This window comes from Macrobrachium rosenbergii, chromosome 29, assembly GCF_040412425.1.
Source record: "Macrobrachium rosenbergii isolate ZJJX-2024 chromosome 29, ASM4041242v1, whole genome shotgun sequence".
NCBI classification, from domain to species: domain Eukaryota; kingdom Metazoa; phylum Arthropoda; class Malacostraca; order Decapoda; family Palaemonidae; genus Macrobrachium; species Macrobrachium rosenbergii.
The window spans coordinates 26367046-26384748 of record NC_089769.1 but is presented as its reverse complement, the minus strand read 5'-3'; the positions used below and the strand labels follow the sequence as shown (position 1 = coordinate 26384748).

The 17703-nt window shown below is 37.0% G+C and overlaps 1 protein-coding gene across 1 annotated transcript in view; it reads right to left on the bottom strand.

Moving 5' to 3' along the window:
• The window catches only part of LOC136854685 (intraflagellar transport protein 81 homolog), a 45836-nt gene extending 28364 nt beyond the window's left edge, over positions 1-17472 (bottom strand). The window contains exons 1-6 of the mRNA XM_067131281.1: positions 17345-17472; positions 13830-13971; positions 10520-10653; positions 4707-4887; positions 2253-2408; positions 179-374 (exon numbers count right to left, since the gene is read on the bottom strand). Of these exons, the coding sequence (XP_066987382.1) occupies positions 179-374; positions 2253-2408; positions 4707-4887; positions 10520-10653; positions 13830-13937 (775 nt within the window). The 5' untranslated portion in view covers positions 13938-13971; positions 17345-17472. The remainder of the gene's footprint in view (positions 1-178; positions 375-2252; positions 2409-4706; positions 4888-10519; positions 10654-13829; positions 13972-17344) is intronic.
• Between the last annotated feature and the right edge of the window lie 231 nt (positions 17473-17703).

Sequence of the window (17703 nt, the reverse complement as noted above, 5' to 3'; positions counted from 1 at the left end):
TATATATATATATATATATATATATATATATATATATATATATATATATATATATATATATATATATATATATATATATATATATATATATATATATATATTTATATATCTAGGAATAAGTTAACTAAAACATTTCAAAACAGTGAATACAATTACAGTGTGTAAATTTAATAAATACCTTCTGGCGTGGTGCCCATCCCAGCTTTCCTAATATCCTTCAGCTGAGTTTGGAGTCTCATGCACCTTTGTTCTGATAAGTGGATAGCATCCTTAAGGTCAGATTCATGTTGCTTCATTTCTTTCTGACGCTCTCTTTCAAGTCTTAAAGCTCTGGCAGATGCCAGCATAGATTCACTGTTAGGAGTTCCCTCAACCTGTTCAACAGATATCAACAGTAAATTTTTCAATAATGAAAAAAGGAAGATAGAGTACAGTACTAACAAAATAAACTGGCCATGACATACACATGATGATTATAATTATGCAATATGCCATCAAACCCCAATTCATAATAAAAAATATTTTGTCTTGCTGCTGGCCCTGTTGATGTTTACTTCAGGTTTTATACTTTCACTTTATATCTGCCCATTTATGTATATTCTTCTGACTTTGCATACATGGGCTAACACAGTGGATGGACAAATAAAAGTTTAATTGTGCTTAATTCTGAGACCCTAGAGCAATTTTGTTGATGGTAGACCTTTAAAATCATTTCAAATTCTGAAGTATGTCCTGGACAGATGTGCATGAAATTTACGTAGTGTTGACTGAATATGAACCATTTGAGATTTTTCTCATAATTCCTCTTGCTACTACTCTGCATACTTCACATACATAAAACTGGAAGACTAAAAAGAGAATAGCGCTTATCAAATCTTTTAATTTCTCATAGTAGCTTTCAAGATGCTCTTGTCTGTATTGTGTAATTGGGAATTTTAACTATCACTGACAGGAAAAGCACTGAAATTTGTGTTTTTCATGCTGATTCTCTTAGCAGAGATTCAGCAAAGATTAGTGCTTGGTACAAATTATGGGGAATGTGTTAACAATGTTTCCTTAACAGTAGGCCATCTTTTCTTCAGTAAAACAAAAAACTGTTATAGTGAGTCTTTCAGAATTTTTGAGACTTGTCTTCCAGAGGATGTTTATATTCTTTTAATTTGCACTGTTTTGAATGCTGTTTCCCTGTTTAGCAGATGAGTCTCATTTAAAGTGGTTGAAAAAACTTAAGTACAATTAAATTTATTTACTTTGTTATTTGAGTAACCAGTTGTGCAGGTTTATGATATTTTTCATAATTCTGATCATCTTTTGCATTCATATCTTCTATGACTACCATCCAACACATAATATGGGACATGTAGTTAATTCTATTAGTATTGCCTTTTCACTGTTGACAATCAATTACACAGCAAAGCTTTGCTCCAGCTATGACAAAATTATATTACTGTATTGGATCTATGTGTACTAAATTGTGCCAACATGAATTTTGGAGTAAAAAACTTTTGTGTAAAGAAGATGATGGCAAATCAAGTCAACAGATATTAACCATTTGATTAATGCTTTCAAATTCACACACACAATAATGTACAAAATTACAAATGTTAGAAAGTCAGTGATGTCATTAACCATAAGTTTCCAAAAATATTCATACATGCACAAAATTTATGGAACCTCCCTGTACAAGTGTCCAAATGAGCTATACATCACATCAATTATTGCAAAGTATAATTTCCTTACACTTTCTATCTCCCAATACCAGTCATTCACAATATAAGGAAGTCCCTGGGTTACAGCAGTCTCAGTTTACAGCATTCCAACTTTATGGCACTTGGCTCACGGCACAGTTAACTTGATTTTATGGCACTGTAAGCGGTTTTAAGGACCTGTAACCTGGTTTTATGGCACTGTAAGCACGATTTATTCCCATTATTATTATTATTATGATGTTCCGGTGTATGGCGTTTTTCGGGTTATGGAACTCTGTTGGGAACGCAACCCCCACCCTAAAGCGGGGACTGTCTGTATTTCTCTTACATCTAACCATGTATCTCAGTGACATAATCTATCATTATCAGCAAATAAAAATCCATCATTAAACATTAACATACAAGAAATGAAATGCAACTCACATCATAAAACACAGACAGTACATTAAATTTATGTAAAACAAACAGTCATGAGAGCAAATAAACAATGCTTTAACCTCATCTTTGCATGTTAATATGAAAAACCTTTCGAAGTAAAATTACCTTTTGTTTCATGCGTTCTATTCTTCGATGAACCAAGTCCCGTTCTTCTTCCATAGCAGATATGTCCCTTCGTAGCTCAGCTGTGGAGAAGCCACTATTCTTAAGAGCTTCATATTCTCTATGGATGGTCTTGAACTGTTCAATCAGCTCTTCATACTGCAATAGCAATGGTAACAATTAAATACTTACTACTCTGATAGTCAAAGAGTTTTTCATGACTAGAATGAAGGTGGCTAACAGAAGAGTTACAGTTTAGATAAGTTTAGAAAATTCTAAATACTGAATGTCCAAATGAAAAATAAATATTTTCCATTTGCTTAAATGGTAAATTGGAGGGAGACACATTAAAGATTGTACTTTAGCAAAAGGAGTTAAAGATCATGAATAACCAACTGCCATAACATAATGTGTCTGGTGCCAGGTGACTAAACTGCTTTTAGAAAGTGTAAATTTTGGCTATGACTGGCTACGAAATAGTAACAGCTGGCTTGTGTCCTCAAAAGGCATTCATTAAAAGTGACAAATGGAAAGAAATGGCACTAGCTATGCAAAGGTTGAAGACTTTGATGCAAGAGATCTAATAAAAAGGAATAAATAGATGAATAAGGCACCAAGAACAGGATTCCAAGAAACTGAGAAGCAAGAGGCAAGGCGCTGGGAGGTTGCTATCAACAGTATACAGTAATTTGTTTTCCTACACCCAAAAGTCTCCTACTGAAAGCAAAATGGCAATAGCAGAGGAAACCAGCTGCAAGTAAAGGGGAATGAAGCATCAAGAACCCATTATTCCAAGGGAGTCTCGTGCTGTTACATGACCCTATAAGTAAATAAATATAAATGTGAGAGAACTTATGAAAGGGAAGTGCGTTACCATATACAAAAGAGATAGTAGTGAGGTAACGTGGAAGATCTACATTTAAAGGACACCCAGGAAATAATTAATGTGATGAGGAGGAATCCCTCAATTCCAGAGATTACAGGAAGCGAGAAAGCTTGGCCAGTCATGACCACTGGATCCAATGAGAACAAATATAGAAACTTATAGGTATTATTTATATAAAGCTTGAATACGTTATTTGATAACTCCAGGTGCCTGGCCTAAAAACAGCATCAATATCCAAACTTCTTTAACAAGAAGAGAAGTAACCAAAGCCCTAATTTGATGTACCTGCATCTTGACCTGAACAGCCTTCTCCCCTGAAGCTTCATAACATGTTCTGGAGATGGGAAGTCTGAGCCAGCAAGAGATGGTATTCTTATATACCTAATTTTTCATTGTCCCTGTAGGTAAAAACAACCTTGACTTACTCTCCCAAGCCCCTAGTCCCTGGCTATTAATATTTATTATTACATGATAAAGGAAATCATCTTCATTACTAGCATGTATGCTTCAACAAGGAACAGCAATAGAAGCTGCAAGGTGATTCCATTTACAGGATAACTGAATCTTGGCAAGAAAATCTGGGATACAGGAGAGCTAATATAATCCCAGTTTTCCAAGTGCATGACCTTGCTAGAGATGGCATGGAGCTTATTAACTCTCTAACTTTCCTTACACAGGCAAGTGCTACTAGGAAAATAATGTTGATAGCAAGAAAAATTAAATCAGCTCTAAAGTTTCATAGGGATGTCTTGTCATGCTCTTCAACACCAGTGAAAAATCCCAACTAAGATCTCCCCTGGATATGGTGACACAATCTCTTCAACTGAGTTGAAGAATTGAGATCAATTCCTTGTCGTTCTAAATTTTGTGGCAACGCACATCTATAGCCTTTGGTGGCTGACTGACATTTTTCTTTGCTGTCTCAGAAAAGTTGGCAATGGCTGGAACAGAGTCCTTGAGAGGATTAACCTTCTTCCCATTACACCAACCTCATACCACCCCGATTACTGAAGCATGCAATCGTTGTCTGACATGACACCATCATCATGCAAGTGATGTGTGCAAAGAACTCTTGAAGTGCCATTTTTCTCCACCTCCCATTAGTTGATGTGTTGGTTCTTGTCCTGATCATCCCAGTACTCCAAAGCCTGATAATCTAGGGTAGTTAAAACAAAGGGAGCCATCAAGCTCTGGCAGAGGATGGCCAGAAAGAAGGTACAATACAGAGGTAGAAAGGATAAAGAACAAAAATAGATTATTACTCTAAATTAAAAACTAAAAATTAATAAAAAAAAAAATAGTCTAAAGTTTCAATTGTAAGTGTATCATATAAAGACTTGTAAAATAAAAAGTTGTAGTGAGGGCACCTATTGCATCCCTGCCTCTTAGAGGTAACCAAAATTTGCATCCAGGAGGCAGTTTATGCAGATTTGAAGTAGGGAAGCTTCCTCTGCCTGTGAAATATCATGTGTGTAAAGATATTAGGATTTATATTAAAAAATAAACATAGGAAAATTACACACAAAAGAGAATAAAAATGCTGCATATCTCTAGTAAATACTAGTGTTTACCTTTAAATGTACATCAGCAACATCTGCATCTCCAAGGATCTCAGCTGGGACATCAAGTTTCACCAGGTACTTGGCTAAGTAGGCTCGTTTCTTGAGCTCCTCCATTCTCTGTAAAAGCCATGCCAGTATTGGATACAAGACATGTTTGTCTCCAGAAACCAACCCCTGACGAAAGGCACTCCTGAAATAACAAAGTACTGCGTAGGAACACAAACAGTTTATAATATTACAGTACCTAGTATTTACAACTGTCAAAAGAGTTTCAACTAAACTTCTTTTAAAATTAGTCATGTGTGCGATATAAAATTTCTAAAATAATCTACACGACTAGGAAAAGGGACATACAGTATTTCATACTACTAAATATGTACAAAAAAGTCTTGAAATTAGAGGGCAAAGGTACAATTAATAAATTAGAGAGAGAGAGAGAGAGAGAGAGAGAGAGAGAGAGAGAGAGAGAGAGAGAGAGAGAGAGAGAGAGAGAGAGAGAGAGAGAGAGATTTACAACTGATTATCATTCTTATTATTACCACTAAGCTAAAATTCTCAACTCCATGCCCTTATATGTCAGAAGTCCGATGCTAAAACCCCTGTAACACCCAGTGATAAAACCCCTGAAGTGGAAAAAGTGCAGGGGGAGAGTGATTCTGTCACACATGTTGGGGTAGCAGCTTGTGAGTCAAGGGCTAGGGTTATTAAGAAGTACTGTACTGTGTATTACAAATGGCTGGCCAGAAAAGAATTTGATTATACAGTAGCATCATATACTGTACATAACTATGTCATGTTTAATACATTACAGTTCCTCATGAACTCAATACAGTACAGTAATTCTATAAAAAAAGCAACTTTCTTTTAATGAAAAATGGCAATTCCCTATACTGTATCAGTAAACCTGAAGTCTTTTATACAGTATAGATATATCTTGTAAAGTAAGCTGGTTTGGTCACTGATGCATGGCAACTAGCATGTAGGTGGGGGGGAGAGGCATAACATCCATTCACCTGACTGATAATTCTAACATTTCCCTTTGCCAATATGGACACAAGCAAGGATGTTAGACGTGGAATTATTCTAACATTTCAGGTTCGTATTTCTAGGAAAAATGGAATTTAAGAAACAGTGATCTGTTCTCCAGAGAATACAAACCACTGTCTTCATTATGGAGATTCACTTCTTAGATAGGATGTTTTGTTGAGACTGTTATTCCTAACAACTAACCTACTTAATAATTTAGTGTTCACTAATAGTCATGCTCTAGAACCATTACATCATAAATAACAATTAACTTTGTTAAATGTATGTTTTTGTCCAATGAGAATGCTCCTGGTCTTGTGTTTACATTGTATTAAATGTACATTGTATCCTCCAACAGAATGCTCCCAGTTCTGTGTTTACATTGTATCAATTTGAATTATTCTTAAAATCTACCCTTTTTAAGGAACACATATTGAATAATTGTTAAATATTTTCTTATATGACAATCTGTAGAGAGTGTAATCCTTGAAAATTGTGCTGTAAAAGAAATGTTGAGTTTCCCCTTTTATTTGGTGATGCATACTTCTCCCCCATCCCCATGCCTTTAGTCCCACCCCCATGCCTTGTTGTGTTTATACCTTTTATTTTTGTAGTTTATTGCCATTTTTGATGTTGAAAAAACTGTGATTTGAGGTTTCAATTTAATTGTGTGTCTTGTCTGTACCATTTTTGTGAATTTTTGAATGAATTGAGATACGTAAAAAGAGAACTGTGGGACCTGCATGCTCCCCAAGTCGTTTTTGAATCTTTGTAGTTGAGACCGAGAAAGGAATAAAGGAATGGAGGTAAGAGTCACGAGTTTCCTTTCTCCAGAATTACTGAGTTTTTTTTATAGCGTAGTCGCTGTCTTGTCCTCGAGGAGTCATCCCCCATGGTGTGCCAGCGTACAGGTTCAAAGTCATGCCCTTTGGACTAAACATTGCCCCAAGAATTTTTACAAAACTAGCAACAGTAGTCGTCCAGGAACTCAGGAAGGAAGGAATACAACTAATAGCTTACCTAGACGACTGGTTAATCTGGGGGGCCACAAGAAAATAAGGCTTGAAAAACTTAAGAGCAGTGATCAACAGACTCCAGTCAAAAGGTTTTATAATAAATTGGGAAAAATCCCACCTCACACCCAGCAGACGTTTTCAGTGGTTGGGACTGTGTTGGGATACTCTTCAGGGCCTGTTGTCTCTCCCCATCAAAACTCAGAACAGAATAAGGGAAAACCTCAAAAGGTTCCTAGACCAGCCCAGAGTTTCAAGACGGCAATTAGAATGCATGATGGGTCTATTGCAATTTGCATCAATAATAGATCCAATACTCAGATTGCAATTGAAAAACGTGAACAAATTTTGGCTGTTACATGCAAGACAAAAGCTGCGAGACAGATCTCACCAAAAGAATCAAAAAGTCGGGGAGATACTTCGGCCTTGGACCCGAAAGGAATCTCTGGCGAAACAGGTCGCCCTGACTCCTCCATCTGTAAGAGTGACAATACACACAGATGCCTCACTGACAGGTTGGGGAGGACATTGGGAGGATCGTCAGGTGGCAGGGAGGTGGTCAGTTACTCTAAGGAAGTGTCATATCAATTTCCTGGAACTGATGGCTGTCTTTTTGTCTCTCAAAAAACTCAAACCTCCAGAAGAGACATACATTCTGTTGGTTCTAGACAACACGACTGCAGTGTCCTGCATCGAGAGATCGGGATCATGTTCACCTCCTCTCAACATGGTAATGCTAGCCATCCTTCGGATGGCACAAGTAAAGAAGTGGCACCTGTCTGCAATTCACCTCACAGGGTCTCTCAATGTAATAGCAGACTCTATCGAGGAAAACGACAGCCTCAACAGAGTGGATGTTGGACAACCACTCTTTCCAAACAATAGCCAACATGCTTTCACAACCAGAAGTGGACCTGTTTGCCACATACGAGAACCACAAACTTCCAGTATATGTATCTCCGAACTTGGACAATTAAGCAATAGCAAGAGATGCCTTCCTACAAGACTGGAACAATTGGAGGACGATATATCTTTTTCCGCCATTGTCCCGGATTTCCGAAGGTTTTGAGCAAACTCCTAACCTTCAAAGGAACAGCTTACTTAATAGCCCTAAATTGGCCAAACAGACATTGGTTCCTATCACTTCAACAGTGGGCAAAAAGATCAATTCCACTGTCGTCCACGTACTATCCCAGAAAGTAGGAGGAAAATTATTTACAATCCTCCTTCTGAACCGAGACCTTCACATATGGATTTTTAAACATTATCTACCGTAGAAAACTACTCACCCAACATTGCTAGGTACCTAGTGCAAAAATTACGGACGTCATCTATCCGACAATACCAGTCTGTATGGAAGATATGGTTAGATTATATCCATACTGAGAGCCCAGTTGAAATTTCTATAGAAACACTTTTAAATTTTATGATATATCTTTTTGAAGACAAACGCCTTGTGGTTACAACAATCATGTCATACAAGACAGCATTATCAGAACCATTGCTTTATGGATTCGGGATTGACTCCAGCATAGAAGTTGTTACTTCCCTTCTACGGTCTTTTGCTCTACAAAGACCCGCTCCCGAAAGACTCCCAATTACTTGGTCCCTGAACAAGGTACTTGGACTTCTATCTACTCCTCAGTTCAGTGGACCCAATACAACCGCAACTCACAAGCTACAAAAGGCGATCTTCCTGATTGCATTAGCATCAGGGGCCCGTATTAGTGAACTAGGCTCTCTTAGACGGGGACGATATATCACACAAACTGTTGATAATCATTTATTATTGTCCCCAGGCCCATCATTCCTGGCCAAGAACGAGGATCCTTTAAGAAGGAAATCTCCTATTCTTATAAGGAAACTTAATTTAGCAGACAAAACATTATGCCCAGTTCAAGCACTTAAGGTTTACCTAGAGGTCACGGCAAACATCCCAGAAGGTACGATTTTCCTACACCCTAGCACGAATAAACCACTCTCTCTACAAGGGTTAGGAATAATTTTAGTGTCCCTAATCAAAAAAGCAAACCCACACTCCTTTCCCAGGTCACATGACATAAGGAAAGTAAGTACATCATTGGCCTTCTTCAGAAATGTCTCCTTTGAAGAAGTCTCTGAAAGTACAGGGTGGGCATCAGAGACAGTGTTCTTAAAACATACTGCCATGAGCTCGAACAAATTCGTCTGCACTGCATGTCAGTAGGTGGTATGGTTAGTCCCGAACCCCATAGGCTCTACAGCAGAAAACCAGGGTCTTCCTAACGGGTGAGTATGCTGACTATTGCTGGGAAAGATACGACAGTACTGCAACCACCCAGCATACTTAGGTAAGTCACTACAGAACTTCACCCTAAAAATGCAAGTCCTTGTTTAGTTTCTCATTTCTTGTTTCAAACCCAAAAGGTTTTTTAGAATAAGGAATGGGGCTTGGAAACTTGTGGCTTGACCTCAGACCGGAAATGTTTTTCTTTGGGTTGTTTGGAATTTTAAAATTTTAAGAGCTTAAGCCTTCTGTCACCTGTCAATTTCTTTTGTAAAGCTCCTTGAGGACAAGACAGTGACTACGCTATCAAAAAACAGGTTTTGACATAGGAAAAACCTATTTTTGGTAGTCGCTGTTGAGTTCCTCAAAACCCTCCCAATTCCCTGACAAAAGGCATGGGATTTGGGCAAGGGATAATCCTACATTGACCAGCAGAGAGTAATGGAGCTGGTCTTTTTGCCTGCCCGGTTGTAAACAAGATGGCAGACGCGCATGCGCAATAGTCACTTCTTGCAGTTTTGACGTAGGAAAAACTGGGTTCAGCTTCACTGAAGATAAGGGAAAATGCCCTCTTATCTCTGAGTCCATTATACTCTATCACGTGTCATAGTGTTTTCATTACGGCACAATACCCGGCTACAAGACCAGGCTAGAAAAATATTTCTTTGATACTAGTCTAGTCACCATGGAGCGCTGCCACACCATGGGGGGTGACTCCTTGAGGACTCAACAGCGACTACCAAAAATAGGTTTTTCCTACATCAAAACCTGATTTTTTAACGGAGATGATGTCTCAAACGGGCTCATGGCCCAACCATTACAAACTTAAACTGACTACAAAAATCAACCAATGTACTTCTAAATAGGAACTGTTATCCTACATATGGTAATCTTTTTCAATATAAGAGACACCCCTTACTATGTGAAAAAAAAGGGGGGGAGGGCCTCTGTACCTAACATAGAGTAGGCATGTCTGAAATTTTAAGAATGAGATATAGAACACAATGTATTGTACTGCATTTCAAGCCAAAATGAAATTAAAATAAGGTCGGCAAAGAGGGTGCAATATATCTGGCCTATGGCAAGAAAAAGGGAAATTAATGAAATTCCATAGGGTGCATCAATTCAAATTTATACCATTCAAGATTCTAAAACAATGAATTATATACATTATAGTGCCACTAGGTTAAGGCAGTCGTGCATAATATTTTAAACTGGCATTCCAGTTTCTGTAAAAACTGTAAGCACTAATATCCAAAACATTTCTGGGTTATGTATGAAGACTCCAGAAGATGAAAAAATGCTATGGAATGTACGAGAATAAGTCATTTTACTGTGTATAAAAAAAATATCCTATTCATATACAGCTATACAATATAGCAATACTCAGCAAGGAGATAAACACAAATGAACATTAACAACTTATCTGAAGATGATCCTGGGACTTCTGCATCTCAGGATACACTACTGCATCATAAACTATAAAAAAATTCTGTTACTAAACCATTTAGACTCACATATTATCACCAGGAGGTTTGTACTTGAGAATACGTAGCATTCCCAGCATTCGAACTGCCATCTGATCAGGCTCTTCCTCCCGTATATCGAGGCGATTCTTAGAATCAATCTCGGCGAAGACATCATTGAGAACCTGAAGAAAAATTCAGAAGCAGCATATTTTACACATACTTGGAACAAAAATCATCCTTACACATGTTTTTCTGTAGTATTAAAGCATTACTGCTCTAAATTCTAAAATTTTCAAAACATCATTAAAACTTCCTGGAAAAGTTTTTGCTAGACTGATAAAAACTTACTATTTACCAGCTCAAGAGGAAGGATCAAGCTCTAACTTCCATTTAGAAATATGCACTTGAATGTCTCACATAATATGTTATAAGAGACCTTTAAGAGCTCATTACCTAAAAACTGCTCCATGTGAATGATCTCATAATGTTAATTAGTGGGACTGGAACAGGGCTATCTATTAAAAAAATAATAAGCTTGTATCTATGAAGAGTAAATTATATGAAAAGTTTATGCTCCACAAACACAAGCCTACTATTTTACTAATTCTAATGACTAAGAGGCACAGCTGGCTAGGTGTTTAATTCCTTTACCTGAAGGAATTCAATAATTCTTGTTGTTTTCCCAGTTGGGTATCCACCCTGTAATGCATTCAGTACTTCAACAAGCTGAATCAGCTTGTGTAATAAGCTGTTGGGGTGGGGGAGGGGGGATCTAGGTGGAGTGTTATCACATCAGCTGTGGAACAAAATGCTGAACATATTTTGCATTGGTCTAAAGAACAAAACTCTTCTTTTACGAATGCTTGCTTTCTACTTATGTTTTTAGCTCCTCAGAGTAATTTCCATTGATAAATGCTGGAAAGTGACATATTTACTGATTTATGGCACTGCCAGAGGCCACAAAGCTACTTGTCAATATTGCAAGGAAGCTGTTAAACAAACAGCATGTAGGGTATATGAATGAAAATTTATTTCTTTATCTGTATGCATAATGAACTAAATGGTACACTTACCAATAGCAGACTTAGTCTGTAATTGAGAGTTCAGTGGCAATGAAGAATAGATAAGAGGGAAGGGCAGACTACAGGTCCTATTGAAAGTGTCAACAAACCCATTACTGACATCCTTAGTAGTGTCTCCAACAGCTAGCTTAAACAACTAAAACCCAAAATAATTCTTATTTTTAACTGAGATGACAGATAATACTCTTATTTCATAAATGCTGACTTTTACCAAGGAATTTTACTTATCAGATATCAAATTATAAGGCTCTGGAGAACACTCCTCTAAACCTGATAGCAACAGTGTTCTTACAGATCCTCTTATTTTGTTTTCATGGACAGTCTCTGGAAACCTGACAAGGAAAACTCCATTTTCCTTTGATTCTTCTTCAGGGATAGAGCTGAAATGGTGAAAGGTGCTGTGATTATTAGCTTTTACTTTGGATATGGTCTTTGTCCATGGATGCTTGTGTAAAGGAAAGAAGGTGCAGATTTCTTAACACACTCCAACTAAAATATGATTCCAGTATTTTTTTTTAACATGATAAAGGCTGACTTGCAGAACCCTGAGATCTAGCAATTCTAATCAGCATAGGAAAGCAAAATGATTCAAAGCATGAAGATTAACATGGAACCTCTTGAATCATGGCTAGCATACCGTATAATAATGAGCCAAAGCAGTACCTCTCTGGATACACCTTCAATACTATCAATTTCAATACAAGTCCTCGGAATAAGATCTTGTTAAGAAGAGGCTACATAAGGGAGACTGATGGTGATATGTTGGCCTCCATGTTGACCCAGCTGTGAATTGATACATGGTTTAGCAATGGGAACTAAGCTGGCAGGTTTCTGTTGCATGAATCGCAGAAGTCAACTAATGGTATACAGTATTCTGCATTCTTCCAAGCAATCTACACACCTCACCTCAAGATATAATGACTCTTCCAGCAAAATCACATGATTCTTCTTGCTGATAACATCCACTATGATGTTCTTCTTTGGGGCCAACCTGAACATCTCTCCTCTAACCAGTAAGGGGTTAAGGATCTGTTTTCTGTGTTACACATGTCCCTATCCTTCTAATAATGCTAAATAAGGGATGGGGGCCTCTAGATTTCTGCATGAAATGATCAGAAAAGTGTACAAAACTGTTCTGGGTTTCATTAGCATGATTTCCTATCACCTGGGTAGCCCAGGGGCAGAGACAATATGGTTTTAAATATGGTTGGGTAATTGGCTTATTCAACAGGACCACCCTTCTGCATCAGCTACATTGAATTTTTTCTTTGCTTTACAACAAAGGAACTAATATCAACTACAAGATACAAAGCATCATTCTGTCTATGCAGTCCCACATCTTTGGAATGAATGTCAATATTATGATTTCCTTGATCTGCTCTACCTAAAGAAAATACACAAACTCAAATCCGTCTTAGCATTTTCTTGAATAAGTAATATCCAACTATTTTCACTCAAGAAATAAATCTCTAAAAAATTCAGAGTAATACAGCATACTGTCAACCCAGAAAACCTCAAGGAAGACCAGTATGTTTTTTCCATTGGGTCTGCAGGAAGGAACTTTTGTGACTAAAGAACTGGAATCTTTTCCTATATACCCCGTTTTTACCTAGCATCTATCATCCCTCTAGAGCAAAAAACAGTACACTGGACCTAACAAAGATGCAGGTTACAGATCACACAGCAACCAGATGTCAAACAATGCAAAGACATCAGCATATCTAGGAATTTATGTGGAACTCCATCCCTAGCTCTTTATAGCTTAGCTTCACATTTTCCTCTGGATAAAGTCTAAGGATAATTATCCCTTCCCACTCTATTCCTTGTGGACTCTAAGTCTGTAAGAAACACTGACATAACTTGCTTTGCAAGTAGATTTTCTACAATTTGGATTTCTACTATATGGACTTCTTTGCAGCATCATTTATCATGTAACTATTGTACAGTACTCAGCTACTGATTCCTTTTTACCAAGACTACAACTATGAAACTGCTATCTCACCCTTTCTATGGCTTGGAAGATTATGAATACTATCTACACCATATACTGTAATAAAGTAAAATATAAACACTTAATTTAAGATTTATTTTTTAAATACTTACCTCTCCATTATATAGCTTTTACTACTGCTGGCATGGAAGTAAAAGCTGTATAATGGAGAGGTAAGTTTAATTTTAAAAATATATTTATCTTATATCATATTGAATTCTGATGGAAGATTCATACAAATAAAATTGTAATCAGTCTCAAACGACTACAAAGGAACAGGACTAACCTGCAATAACTGTTCGGGTAGGAGAGCATCAAAGGTTATGAGGTTGTAATTCCGATTATATGGCGGCTTGTTCAGCTCACCAACAATAAACTTCAGTTCCTCACTCATTCTTACAAATGTAGTAAAAACACTTCTAGAAAATCTGGAAAAAAAGAACAGCACTGATATTTTCTCCACTACCTAGCAATATTATTACAGTACGGTACATACTGAATCAAATTAGTATAAACTGTTGTCAAGTTACCCATAATTTTAAATAAAGCTGCACTGGTTAGTGATATTAAATACATTATCAGTAACAGAGGTGGCTGTGTGTGTGTGTGTGTGTGTGTGTGTGTGTGTGTGTGTGTGTGTGTGTGTGTGTGTGTAGGTAATAGTAAGGGCAACCCAGGCAGTGCTTTGTACTCATAATGAGGATATTGATACCAACTGGTCTTACAGGTATGTGAGGGAATACTGACCAAGTATGCTCATTATGATTCATGTGATTCACAGTGATGAAAGCTCATGTTCCAAGAAATGGAACTTTTCCAAAGGTATGGATCAAAGAATCTTGTCTTCTGTGAAAGCAGTTCAGAAAAGTAAAACCACTATATCTTCTTGTGCTACTAGATGTGTAGATGTGAGAAGACTGCCTAAGTCTGCCATCAGAAGATTTCGGCACTCTATGAGAGGAATCTTTTGATTTGTGCTGTATGGCACGAGGTCAATGAGAGGCAGTCCTGGGAGAACTGGATTTGCTGGATATGGATGAGTAAGGAGCACTCTAGGATCTAACTGAATGATGGTGCTCCCATACTGATGAAGAGCTATTATCTTGGCAACATTTCTGCTCAGAATGAGAGTGAACAGAAGGTAAACCCACCCTGCCTTTAGCAACTGTGGAGTTGGTAGGGTGAGTGCTAGGCAAGAGCAATTAGTCAGGATATCAGACAACCATAGAAGAGTTAGGTATGGTATACCACTTCCTACTAAAGGTGTATCACTTTTCCTACCAATATTTGGTGCTAAAGAAGCAATCTCCAAAATAATACTCTCTTAAAGGGAACAATAGGTTCCAGTGAGGCTCTTACATCTAATACAGAAGGATGGACAGAAGAGCAAAGTTCATTTATCTTTTGGAAGCCAGAGACAAATCACTGGGCAGATTCTCCAAAGTTTCTGCAAGCTCAATTCCTTTTCTATGCAGAATAGCAGTTTAACCTCCTCATTCTGGGGATGTAAGAGGTCGAAAGAAGTGAAATGGTGGGCCTTGGATAAGCAGGTTAAAGGTGTTAAAAAAAATACTAGAGCTCTTGGGGAATGTATGACATTTCCTACTAATACTGTAGTTTCCACTGGGACTGGGAACATTCCTTACATACATATCAAGGATCTGGGGCGCAGACATGAACTCTACAAGCACTATATAAATGAGGGTCTTCCTCCAAGCTAGTAATGAAATTACAGTGCCACCTACAAGAGGTACCAGTGTATTGACACCAAACCATTATGAAAATTAAATGAAAAATTGGTTATTTAACAAATTTCTATCTAAGCAATTTAAGAGGGATTAAATCAACAACTAGACTTCAAAACCAAATACAGTACAGGCAGTCCCCGGTTAACGGCAGGCTCGGTTAATGGCAATCTGGTTTTACGGCGCTTGTCTAGCAACGAAAATTGGCAATTTTTGGCGCCAAAAATCGCCGACGTCCGCTTATCGGCACCGATAATTGGGTATGGGCACTGATACATACCTAACAGAGGTGCTGATAACCAAAAATCGGCACTTTTTGGTGCCGATAAGCCCTGAAAATCGCTGGAAATCACTGATTTTCGGTTATCATCACACCCCCAGAACGGAACCCCGCGATAACCAAGGACTGCCTGTACTTTACCTTGGGTAATAATTAGGGTAAATACTTTAGAACATAGACCCTATGTAAAATACATTACTTACTCCAAACAAGGAACATTGTAAACACTATATGAATATGCAAAATACATCACTTTGTGATTAAATGACACAAGCATTAACAGGAAACAAAAGAAAAACCATAAGCGGAACAAAGGTCCATAAACTTCCCTAAGCAAAACAGCAATGAGCTGCCATGCTATACATGATCATTTTCATTTAAATATCAAACTGAAATTAGTAAAAAAAAAAAAAGTTTAACTCCTAACTAATGAATAACTGGAGAAGGGATTGACTATTCAAAAAAAAAAGCAATTTTTACAGTTACCAGAGGCAGCAGTAACAGCAAGAACTAACTGGGAAGTTCAAATGTGTGGAACTAAATACAATATTTAAACCCAAGGCACTCAACTTATAATAACTATGGCAAAATTATCACTACGATATGAATATAGCAACAAAGAGCAAAACACAATTAGGAAAAGGCAAGAGCTGGTCATGTTCTGTAGAGCAAAGTCAACATCTGTTAAACTGGTAAATATACTTGATGTGACCATTTTATGCTGACAAAAGGACTTAACAGACTAGATGTGGAAGAGACAAGCTGGATCCTTCTTTTTTGAACATGTCTTGAAAGAGTGCTGACACTCCTGAAGGTAGTAGTAGAATAGTGGATTGTTAGTGCCAAGAAAATGAATCTATCAACCCTCTAATGCACAGTTAGGCTGCCATAAAAAGAAGAGCTAACATCTTTGTATCCAGTTCCTCTAAAATAACTTTTTTTCACCAGCTGATCTGTATTCTCATGTTCTGCTAACTTAAGCCTATGGCTATCTGCAGGCCATGCCCATAAGAGGAAAAATTCCCTAGAGGCCATCCAAAACAGGCAGTCTGTTGAATGGTAAGAAAACTATGATATCTTTATTAGGTCTATTTGCAATAATGTTGATTAGGTCATGCACAAAAACATACCTTAACCTAACCTAGGTGAGGTTAAGGTATGTTGTTCTTTGTGCATGATGAGAGTATATATATATATATATATATATATATATATATACATATATATATATATTATATGTATATATATATATATATATATATATATATATATATATATATATATATATATATATATATTATATATACTGTATTTATATATAAATTTATACATTAAATATTTTCAGTTAAAACAGGAATTCCATAATGAAAGGAGCCCATAAAACCACCAAAAGGTAGAAATTTAATGCTATATATTTCAGAAGACAACTGTTGAGGGAGACAGTTGTTCCACAAAATAAATAGCATTAACTTTCCACCTTTTGGCATTATTTTGGGCTCCTTTTATTATATAAATATATAAACCTGCTCTAAATCCTCCTCCACTTCGTCATGCCATCTAATCTTTAAATACATAACTCTTAACATCCTTTAAACCCTACGAGGCGGCAAATGGAAGTTAAAGTAGCCTAATATCAGGCATACCTACACCACAACAAATCCCTTTGCTCATCAAAGCTAAACTACAATTATTATTATACAGAATTATATTTAAACTTGTCTACATTAACATTACACTAATGACATTTATTCCCACAAAAATTCAAATTCTCAGTACCTTCAAGAACGGCACGAAGTAAATGGATACTACTGTAGTTGAGTTCAGCAGTTCGCAATTTAGAGCCGGGAATGTTTATTGTTGTGGTATGTTACTATGGTTACAGGGCCGTCTTCGTCTTCTTCTTCTTAAATATTTCTCCTAAGTTATGTAAACTTAATTTCAACTGTATCATTAGAACTGTACATATAAAGAACAAATTATAGACATATTTAATTTTAGGCAGAGTATAATCGTTTTAACATTGCAAAATTTCATTTTATATAGGTTTAATCTCGTCGCCTATATAACCATAAACAACCTGTGGACCACTAGACGCTACAGTCTGTTAGAATCATAACTGTAAGTATGCTGCTTAC